Consider the following 12,183-nt stretch of genomic DNA (forward strand, 5'->3'; position numbering starts at 1 on the left):
AAGGATACCATAACAAAAAATAAACAAAAGAAACAGAACAGGTTTCTCAATGACACCTTAATGAATTTGTACAAAAATTTTATTGACTGTCATTCCAGCATAAAACTTTCATATGCTGCTTTTTGTACATACCGCCCATTCTGGATTCTTGTACCAAAGTCTAAAGACAGAGATACATGCCAAATGATACATGAAAATTTTGCCTATTTGGTAAAGAAACTGCACAAACGAAACATGTTTAAAGAAAATGACCCAAAAGCTGTTGTTATTTCACTGTGCTGCAAATGTGAAAGTGAGGAATGTATGGAAAGAATGTGTCAAATTTGCAAGAACAAAGAAGTGTATTTCAAGGAATTTAACATTGAGGAAACATCTGTTCAGAAATGGGCGAAGAAAAAGGTGAAAGTGACTATAAAAATGAATAAAAACTTTGCCAGCTGTATTTAACATTTTCCTTCCTGTAAATATATTTAATGTGAAGGAGCAGTACCTAAGGGCTGTTGATAGTGATGGTAAAGGGGGAAGAAGAGCGGAAGAATAAATGCATCGATTACAAAGTAAAAATAACATGCATTGATTTTTTCCATTGATTCTGACATCAGTAGTGCTAAGACAAAGTACTTAGGCACTGTCCTTATCTGTGTACCAACCTGTTGTGCCACAAATTAGGCATTTTTCTCAGCACAATGAAAATTCCTATTATTTTTGTTCTTTGTTCAGTATATTTTTCTAACCTCTGTATCCTAATGTAATCTTTAGCGTGGGGGTCTGACCACAGATGCCTGCCGAGCTTTCTTCTTCCCAAGCTGTTTTAGCAGCACGATTCCTGTTTCTCCCATCTTCCTGCACGTCCCGGAGTGTAATTTCTCCAGTCCTATCCACCAGCAGCATGCTCCTGCACTTGAACGCCTGTGACCGTCAGCGCACCCAGAGCATGGAAGCGGCTAATGTATCGGCTGGGCTCTGCGTATCTCGTCGCGTATCCTCTGTCGGCCTGCAGAGCAGACAGGCATTGCATGTCTGTCGGTGGCAGCATTTTCCCCACACCCATTCACCTCCTTTGTTTTTCACTGTGCTTCTCGGTAAACCTCCCCTCCCCCAGTTTCCCTCTTCCGTGGGGCTTCTACCTTTGCCCACATTGGCCCCCAAGTGCAACGCCATCCTGCGCTATCTGTCGACCCCCTGCGGGACTAAATTTACGCCCTTTAACTCCGTTTTGTCCCACCAGGCAGTGCTCTCCCCTAGACCCCCGTCTTCTAGCGGTAGGTTATACCACGGCATCTCTGAACGCCACCTGGCAGCACTGTTGCCAACTATGCTCAGCGCTACTAAGTTTAATTCAACTTACCTGTCACCGAGTGCCACTGGAAAGACAATTCTCTTGTAAACACCCCCTTTCCCCCTAAATGCCCCTGGTACAACAAATCCCCCCTCCTTTTCCTCGGGCCCATCCCCCTTACTCAACAGTCCATGGCCGGCACACTTTTATCCCTCTGCGGACTATCTTCTATGTAACTTTGACCCCCTCCCCCTTTTTTTGGCCTACGTACGGGCATTGCTTGTTCATCCCGCTCGCTGGCACTACTTCTGCCTCCAGGTGGAATGATACACGAAACCCGCTATTCCTCTCGGCCCTTGGCCGGATTTTGGAGAGAATCTTCCGAACCTTCATTGTTATTACACATGACCGCTGCTCTAGTCTGAACCGCTGTTCGCATATCAGTGCTCAGTGACAAGTTTCAATATAGGATGTAGTCAGAAAACTACGGGATTGATTCCCAAAATTTCTATCCATTATAACATGTAGTTGACTTTTCTGGTCTTTGCCAACCTTTTGGTATTCTACCGTGTGTCGTGCTACTTAATTGTGCATGGACGCTCGGGTATTTCAATTTCTTTTCATCATGTCTTGATTACTCGTTGCCTACCCTCATAATTGCTAAGGGTAATTTTTTTTATAACAATGACGCCCCTTTAATTTTTGTAAAGTTATGGCTTTTGAGTTGAAGCTCCTTTGCTTGTTCTTGTCTCTAATTATGTTGCATTATCTGTGATGCTGTAGTTCCAAGTACCGCCCAAAATTCAACTGTTCTCTGGTATTCTGGCTTTTGAGAGATTCCCTGGTCGGCGTGTCCTGAAGATGTCTCCTCCCAGCAGTGGCGTAGCCAGGATTTGTGTATGGGGGGGGGGTTAAGAAGCTGGTCACCCCTATTAAAGCGGGGGGGGGGGGGGGGGGGGGGGGCCCTCCCCCGGGAAAATTTGGATTTTAAGGTGTAAAATAGTGCTATTTCAGCAGTTTTCGGTACTTAACTTTAAATATTGTAATGGTAAAAATATTATTAATTTTTTTAATATGAAATTTGTTTGAGTAATGAATAAGAAATTAATTAAAGATATTTTAATCAATCCGAGTGCCTTGTCCACGTCCACTCAAAATCATAAATCATGATCGAAGCTCGTCAATACAAAAAAAAAAGGAATAATAAATTATCTTGCAATATAGGCCCAGGCTACACAATAAGTTGTTAAAAAATGTGACTTTTCCAAAAAAATAAAAAATAAAAAAATAAATAAACACAGAAACATTAATTTCAGGCTTTACTAAACCTTCCAATTTGCTGGTCTAAAAGGTGATGAAGGAGAAGAAATGCAGGAAATAGTTCCAGAAAGTTTTGTCTTCTGTTAAACACAAAAATATTCACATTTAAATCAATAAAGACTATATAAGTTGGTTGTATATGGAAGTTGCAAATAATAAAACAAGGAACCTTAACATTTTCTGTACTTCATGTACAGTGTACTGTTTTATACATTTTTTTTTATCCTACTATGGTAGTAGTATGTATTGTTTTTCAGTTCAGTTTTAATTTCATACGCCTGTTAGACTGTGCCAAAATGTCTAATATTTTGTCTGGTGACACTTGGATTTCCCTGTGAACATTTAAAAGTGCCAAGCCATTTAGTCTTTCTTCCCCTGTTGTGTTCCGAAGATAGCTTTTTATGCGTCGTAGTGTAGAGAATGACCGTTCAACGGTGCTTGTTGAAATAGGCAATGTAGCTAGTATCTTCAAGAGACGGTTAGTTACCGGGAAAACGTCTTTATTACATTTGAAATAGTAGTCAATGGCATTTTTAGGCTTTTCTGAAAGCTGCGCTATGTGACGGTACCAAAGCTTCAATTCGCCAGCGGCTACTATGGATGAACTACTCTGCATGTCCTCTTCATAAAATGTGGTCAGCTTTTTCATGCTGCTCAGCTGTTGTTCTGTTGGAGAAGTTGATTTTCCATCTGGTAATAAACATACAAAGCTGCTCAGTATTTCTTTATGTGTTAAAAACCGTTGGTTCAATTCATTACAAAAGAAGTCTAAAAAGGGGATAAATACATTAATTCTAAAGTATTCTTCCACCGATTTCACTTCGACATTGCATCTGTGTATCTGGCGACCAATTATGCGAGGCATGGATATTTCTACCCCAAATTTCTCTGCCATTCCAGATGCTGAATTGTATATATTTTTGAATTCAGTTTCAGCATTTCCTCGTAAAGACTGTAATTCTTCATCCACTAGAGATACCATGTTGACTGCAGCAGCCAGGTCTGTATTCTTTGTTTGAAGAAAACGGCACAAGGGAAAACTGATGGAAAAAACTATTGCAAGAACTTGTAAACAAATCAAAAATGTTGATTGCTCAATAGCACAGCGAAGCTGTAATGCCATTGAAGATGTGTCCATATCAGTCCAATTTGTGATTTCTCCAAGAGCATCATGAATAGCAGTCAGCATTTCCGCTAGTAAAATTATAGCATCATGCCTCTCAACCCATCGGGTTAGACACATCTGCTTTAGTCTTGTAGCATTGGACTGAGGGCAAAGTTTGTATATAGACTGCTCTAGCACACAACTACTCTTGGCAGTGTTAAAGAAAGTACATATGTTTGTAGTTGTACCAAGGAAATTCCTTACAGGAGTAACTGTACATGATGCACTTACAGCCAAATTTAGACTGTGAGCAGCACAGTGAACATATAAAGCACACCGGTGCTTCTCAAGTACACATGCCTGTACTCCATTAAATTTTCCACTCATTACAGAAGCCCCGTCATATCCTTGGCCTCTCAGATTCTGTACTTTCACTCCAATTTTTTCCAGAGAACTAAGTAAAACATTAGCCAGGTTTTTTCCAGTAACATCTCTTACTTCCACAAACTGAAGAAAATCTTCCCTGATTTTGTTTTCTAAATCAAAAATATACCTCACTCCTATGCTAAACTGTTCAGTCGTGGATATACATATCTGTAGTTTCATCAGCTAAAATTGTAAAGCACTCAGCTGAATTAACCATGCTTACTAATTTCTCCAAAACAAAATCATTACAAGCACTTACAACCTCATTCTGAAATGCTGGAGACAAGTACAAAGCATTTCTCGGCCCTTTCTCGAGGTGAGTTTGAGAGATGTGTCCCCGCTTTCTATTCGGAAACGCAGGAGAGCGCGAAAATTTCCATCATTGTCCACATTATCCTCTGAAAGTGTCAGCGGACCACAATCCCTATGCCCCCGTAATGCTATTCCCTGCCGTCCACAAAATAGTACAGTACTTATGATAGGCAACACAGCGTTCCTGTTTTCTGTGATTTGGTTTTCCAAAACAGAATTTTGCAACAAATCAACTCGTTTTTGCTTTCCTTTAGCAACTGAAAGCAAATTTTCTGCTTTCAAGATACACTGTTTGTGGTATTCTGTACTTCCATGCAAAAAGTACTGTTCTACAGCATCTTTCCAACGTCTAAATGGCTTCTTAACCAGTACGCCTAAAGCTTGGTATCCCCTACCTGCTCCACTCCCACAGCAAAACAAAGCACAGTACTTACAGTATGCGCCATCTGTAAATTTAGAATACAGCAGTTCAACCAGTTGTGCTGGAACTTGAGGTTGCGTTTGCCACTTCTAGGAAACGAGTAGGAAATATCTGGTGTCCATGGGTTTTGCAGAATTTCTAACCTGTCCTGCTCTGTGATAACCTGAAAAATAAGATCCAAATTACTTGAAATATGTGGAAGAAAAATGCTGCATAAATTTTTGTTTATTTCTAATGTCATTGTATTTTTCTGTATTATTATATGATAAACACAATTCCAGTTGAAACAGTAATTCCATGGATTATACTTATTAAATAAAGTGTATTAGTCTTAATATTTTTATTGAAGTTTCCGTGCCTCAGCAACGGAAAATAGCTCTATGTAGCAGGCAGGCCCCTTAACATGCATTTAAAGTGCATAGCTCCATTACGAAAAATTCGTAAACTTATTACAGGATACGAAGAAAGCCATAAAAATATCGGTATCAGTATCTCTTAGTGATATGAAACACAAAAATGTCCGCACTTCGCACTTTTACGCATTTTTAGGAGTGTTCATACTAGTTTTAAAAAAAAAATCTTTTATTTGTGGTACAGAAGTGTGATCAAATTTTAGGTGTTGATTGAACTGTTATTTCCCGCAAATTAACCTTTTGTAAATAGTTTACATGTTAGTGCAAGACAAATGCACAATTTAAGTTACTGTTTTCTTTTCATGCAAATAGCGAAAACTATTCATATTACAGCAACAAAAATTTACAACGAACATAAAATCACAGAGCTACAGTACTTGAGGAAATTATTTGTTTTTATATAATTAAGACATGCCTTAATTTTTAAAATCTACTAACATTTTTAATAAGATTGACAATTTAAAAAATATATATAAACTTTTCCTTACGTTATTACAAACATTTTCTGAAACAGCTTTGCTTCACACTGTTATCAATAAGATAGTATCCCCTATTCTTACTAACAGAGAAAGCACTTAGTGTTTGGTTTTAGGAAGATCATCTTTATAAGCATCTTTATATTTTTGCCCGCAATGTTAATGTGTGACACATGTCTTGAAAATTATGCAATAAATCACATTGTCACATCAAGTTATTACTTACTTGTTCCTTTCCAGTGTCCAAGTTATGGATGAATGCTCCGATATCATTCTTGTTACATTCGGATTGTGCACTACTTGAAGGTCCTGACGTTGACGTTGTCTCAAGATTTTTCACCATTTCTTGATTGTTGTTTCTGGCGCCAGTTTGAGTTGTTTGAATGTGTTCAGTAACAGCCTTTTGGTTCTTCGTCGGACATTCCTTCGCAAAAAAGGACAATAACGTTCCTTTTCTTTTGACAGGTTCCATAGCAGTCTAACAGAAAACGATTGTCCGAGTTAATGATTACAACAAACTCAAGACATAAATAAAACGTTAATGCTTACAGTTACAGGTATACAGAGCCACCATGTGCACGTTTGCACTGAAATCTTTATACACAGACACAAATATCCTCGGTCGGTAACGGTAACAAATACTACTAATCTTGCTGTACGCGTACGGACTACTGAGCATTGTCTATAGAATCAACGCAGAGCCCTCCCCTCCCCGGCTCCTACCCTCCAACCATTCTCATTTGTCAACTAGGGTTGGGTTTCGGCAGAACTGGCCTATTCCTGGGAAAAAAATTATCTTAGCTTGAAGAGTTACATAACACCATGTCGTCGTCTCAATTCTATACACACACAGCGAACCTTACACTTTTGGAAGCCTAGTCACCACCTGCGTATAATTATCGTGCTGGTTGGTGTAAGATATCTGAAAGCTTGGGACCCGTCACGGCGCCACAACCTTATAGCTTCTGCTCGCGGCAGGTGCAGGGAAAGAGAATCGGTAAGGCTCGCTTACTCTTCCCCTCCAGTGCAGTGGCCGGTGATAGCAGTAAGACACCCAGGCTTTTAGCTAACCTGCTTTCAGATAAGAAAAAAAAAGGATTTTTCACTAAGGGGGGGGGGGGTTTCAACCCCTAAATCCCCCCCCTGGCTACACCCCTGCCTCCCAGGCGGCTCCCGACACAGCTGCGGAAGATTTATTTTCATTTTACCTTCAAAGCACTGAAATTACTATGGACATTGAAAAGAACATTAAGCCATATAATTTTTGTATAATGTGGTCGTTAAAAATAATTGGATAAAAGGCCCTTATTAATATTTTTTGTTGTTTATGATTTTTCTGTTGTAAAATATGAAAAAAGCAAACTCTCTTGACCAGTAAAGCATAGAGTAAAAAACCTAGATGTAGTTTCTTTTCTTTATTTTTAGACAGTGGTCTTAACCACAGGCTCTAATCCCCAGAGTGTTAGAAATTTTTAACAGATTAATTTTTAATAATTGTCGCGTGTTTCTCAACTTCTTTAACTCAGCATGTTTTCCAACAATCTATTTACAAATAATATACAAATAAAGAGTGATGTGTGTGTTTTGAGGCACTACATATAACTTCAAATTAATGACAAGGTGGTCTCACATTTGTGTTTTAAAATTTTTATTGGATTTTAGTATTGTTTGAGGTTTCTACCTACTTTAGTGGCCTGTGGGCCCCAAAACCTGTTGTAGTTCCCCGCAACCCCACCAGGTTTCAGCCCACTTTATTTCCTGTCACACGTCTGGACAGCCTTCCCTTCAGCGAGCCCACGTCAGTTATCGTCTGCTGCACACAGCCTTAGGGCCCTGTTACAAGGCAGTATCGTCATGCCTTAGTCTACAGTGCACCGCGTCTTTTACACAAAGCAGACTTGTGTTCCTCCTGGTTTGCGTACGGCGCAGTAATGATAAGTACACCGGGAAATGCCACGGCAGCCTCGCTCCCACACCGGGTAGCATTCCTAACTACCACCACCACTTACAGGTACTCGGCAGCACCGCAGGACGGCCCACTCGTATCCCTTCGCGAACTACTTCTTCACTTCTCCTCACTGCTGGCCCTTATACCGCTAGAATGTATGATCCGCCCTCCAGCTCTACTTTCGCCTTCCGGTGCACAGACACAGCTAAGCTCCCTAGATCCTTGGCTCTTGACGAGACGTCGTGGCATGAGAAATATACAGACCATCATCGTGTCTATAGGTGAGCTTCTTATTTCCGCCCGGTTGGTTTTTTGGTCAGAGTTTTAAGTGCCAACCTCTTCACTAGCATGTAGTCACCTATGTTTGGGAGAGTTTCCCAAAGGTTTTCTCCACATTATGTAGTATTTGCTGTGATTTTTCATCTCTTTCTTTGCTGTCTGGTGAGTGTGCCATGCAACTGGATTACAGATTCTCCGGTGCTCGTGATGTTCTAAGGACATTGTTTGGCAGTGAAGTGTTATTGTGAAGGGAGATGTGAAGATTGGAGTCTGACGTGCAGGCTGTGTTTGCAGGTGTCAGTATGTCCCGCAGCAGCCACAAAGAAAAGTATGAGAATCCCAGTTCGCGACGTGCACACTCCATCATGTCGGCCGAGGATGCAGCCTCTGGAAAGAAATCTAATTGGTCGGAACTGGAGATAACAGGTGAAGGTGTTGATCGTGCTTTATTGTTTGTTCTATGTAGACTACCTGGTAGCTTGGTAAGAGTGTCCACCTGCCAGAGCTCGGCTCTTGTGGGTTTCAGTCCCAGTTCATTTGTGCATGTTTACTGTAAGTCAGTTCATTTGTAGTCCATTGGGACAGTACTTGATAATTTTTTTGTTTAAAACTAAAATAAAATTGATCTGGAATCTTATCCACCATTTCAAGCTTGTTATTGTGCATGATGTTTCAAAATTAAAATGAAATTTGTTTTGATATCATTTTATTTCTGGCCCTCAGTAAATCTATCATGATTTTTATATTTGCAATCATTGAGATACTAGATGTATGTCCAAAAAATATACAATTTATTATAGGTTGAGCATATTTTGTAAAAAAAAATATTTTGGCACAGGCATAGGTAGATTTCAAAGTACCTATTTATTCTAGAAATTATCTGGTTACTTCTATAAACTTCTGGAACAATTTAAGAACTTAATGTACTTGATATCCCATATGTTTTCTAATATTTCAAACTGATTGATAAAACTTTTTCTCATATTCCATGCAGCAAAAATGTTTTGCACAATTTTTGACTTTATGCATCCATCATTAAATAGCTTTGAACAAACTTCATATTATGCCTACTAAGATAGTTATGACTTATTTTTGTCTTCAAACACTACTTTTCATCCCTTGCACTTATAGTTAGTCCTATAAAAATTATATTTGTACCATGGTTTAAATAATATTAATATTTTTTATTTAAAATATATTCGAACAAATTTAATAGTAAGAAAGTATTTTTTTATTATTATTTTAACTCCTTTTTTTTTACTGTAAAGGTTCATTTCATCAAAAATTGTTTCAGCCAAAAGTTTTAGACAGTGTTTAAAATTTTTACATTTAATTATATTTGATTTTATAGTGTGCATGGTATGGAAGTTTTATTTATTTTTTAAAGCCAATCCCTTGCAGCAATGGTTCGTCTTATTAAAATATTTTTGTAGACAAAAGTTTTGGATAAAATATACGAGATTTACAAACAATTTGAATGAATTGAATTGTGTCCCTACTTAAAAGTAGTAATTAATTTTTTAGTTCTCCAACCCTTGTTTCTTTTCATACCCTTGTTTCTTTTCATACCCTTGTTTCTTTTCATACCCTTGTAGTTATGGTTGGTTGTATAAAAAAATATATTCAAACAAAAGTTTTTGGTACTATGTACTACTATTAGTTGTACTACATTCAAATGGAAGTGATATTCGTCATATTATGGGAGTTATGGTAATTTTTCTGTTTTTCGAAAAACCTTCCCTATTTTTACTCCTTTGCTCATTAACGAACTTAACCAAGATTTTTCCATTACTAGATTTTATGTATCAGTTCGAAAGTGATTGGTGAAAATATACGGATGTTATCGTGTCTAGAAAAATGTGTGAGAGAGAGAGAGACAGACAGACACACACACACACACACAGATTGATGGACAGCATGAAGCACGCACACACAAACATGCACAGAAACACAGGCACAGCAAAATGCACAGACACAAACACAGACATACATACACAAACACATTCCTAGAGAGTCAAACACAGAAACACACATGCACAGACACATGGACAGAGAGATACAGAAACACGCATGGACACACACACACACACACACACACACAGACATATAAAAAGACAGACATACACAGACAGACATAAACAGACAGACATACAAAGAGGTAGACACACAGACAGACACACATGCAGACACACATGCAGATACACACTGGCACAGACAGATAGTACTATCACACATACTGACATGCACAGAAACTCACACAGATGGATACACAGACATACACACTGACACACACACACAGACACACAGAGAGAGAAAAACACACAGACACACACACAGACACAAAGAGAGAGAAAAACACACAGACACACATATACAGACACACAGACAGAAAATCACACAAAGAACCACAAACAGACACAGAGATGGATACAAACACAGACAGACAACACACAGAGGCAGACACACACACACACACACTGACACTCACACTGACAGGCACTCACACTGACAGACACACACACTGACACACACATGGACCAACTCACACATATACACACACATGTACACACATATTTGCTCTAGTTTATAAGCCTAGGTCCTGTCTGTTGCTACATATAATGTTTTTTCATGTTAAATATAGCATTTTACACACTAATTTTTTTTATCAGTATTTAGTATTGAATAAGATTTATCTAGTTATATTGCGAACAGAGCTTAAGTAAATTTTTAGGTTTTTTAATGATCCAATAATTTTCATATAAATTTTTAATTTTGATAGAATTTAAATGAATATTTATTTTATACATATTTGTTTATTGTTTTGAATATAATTGGGAGGACTGGGGATACGTGTACTCTTTACCTAGTAACTGTACTTCTTAAATTTCTTCTACGTGCTAAAACTTTCCAGAATTTCTTTAAAAGATCAGCCACCACCTTCGGGTTGCTTGACTTGCAAGTCAAGGAGCTTGGAGAATAACAAGACACTAACAGAACAAACACTTCAACATGGGTTCCAACTCGCAAAGCTAGACTAGAGGTGACAACAAGGTCTTCTCAGGAATCAATTTGTTACATTTCCATACCCTAGCTATTTTGAGTAAAAGTTAAAATATAAAAATACTGTATTAGTTCTGCGTGTTAAGCATTTATTACACTATTGCAATGTCTATTCTTTTCACTACCCGTTATTCTTCTCTTAGTAGTTTGTATAATTAAAATTTTTATGAATTTTGATCTTCATAATAGAAATGAAAACAGTGCCGCCCTACCAGGAATACTAAGCGTCTTTAAAGTTGTTAATTTTACACTTTAGCTCTACACTTTAAAATGAACTCGCAACTCATAAACTTAAATAAAAATACTAAATAATGCTTGAACATTCAGTTTGATGCATCGTAAATTAAACTTAGCCAATATTACAACTGAAATAAAATCATGATTTATCTCATGAAGCTTTTCCATGTGGCTTTCGTTGTCGCCAGGGCCTCTGCCCTCTTGCAGGTCAGCGTCATCCCTCCCGTCCGCCTTCAGCGAGAGCCTAACTGCCACAAGCTTAATGAGTGGCCATCGGTGCCACGTCACTAAAACCTACTGAATCACCTGAACTCAGCAGTTTCACAGCTACCTTGGCCTCACCCATCATGTAGTCATGCTGCTTTTCACTTATGTTCAGTGGAAGTGCTGACTGACATTCAAGAATTCCTATCGCCAGTATGTATGATTCATGGTAGATTAAAAGTCAGTTGGAGGTGTACTGGTAAAATATACTTAAGCATTAGGCAAGTTAGGAGCTTGAGATTTGACAGAAAAATAACACAATAAAAAATAATAATGTAGACACTACCTGAACATCTGCATTTCATGGATCATTAATGATAAAGAAAGGGTAAGACAAAATATATTTATGTGATTTATTGCTTACCATTATCACTACCTGTCAATAGTTAACAGTTTATTTTTAAAGAAACTATGAATGTTACTGCTTGTCCAGTTCTCTGAAAAACTTTAAAGTAGATTACAGATATACTTGACAGCAGAGGAATGAATACAACAGAAGCTGGACTGTAATGGAATGATACAGTCTCGTTTATATCTAATCATTATATATTATTGCTTATGACAATATAACCTACATAAAAAAAACTAGTGAAAATTTTTTTTGTAAGTTTCAACAAAGGGCTCTGTATTAATTGAATATCTA

At 38.1% G+C, this 12,183-nt stretch overlaps 1 protein-coding gene across 4 annotated transcripts in view; it reads left to right on the forward strand.

Moving 5' to 3' along the window:
* The window catches only part of LOC134533631 (CCR4-NOT transcription complex subunit 6-like), a 515,868-nt gene that overhangs the window by 24,230 nt on the left and 479,455 nt on the right, over nt 1-12,183 (forward strand). For 2 of the 4 annotated variants that reach the window (XM_063371129.1, XM_063371128.1), the window contains exon 2: nt 8,274-8,405. In XM_063371129.1, coding sequence (XP_063227199.1) covers nt 8,282-8,405 — 124 coding nt within the window. In that variant the 5' untranslated portion in view covers nt 8,274-8,281. Of the gene's footprint in view, nt 1-8,273; nt 8,412-12,183 lie in introns of all 4 variants that reach the window. The other 2 variants (XM_063371126.1, XM_063371127.1) reach the window with 1 other exon arrangement.

Source organism: Bacillus rossius, chromosome 7 (genome assembly GCF_032445375.1).
Source record: "Bacillus rossius redtenbacheri isolate Brsri chromosome 7, Brsri_v3, whole genome shotgun sequence".
Taxonomy (NCBI): Eukaryota; Metazoa; Arthropoda; class Insecta; order Phasmatodea; family Bacillidae; genus Bacillus; species Bacillus rossius.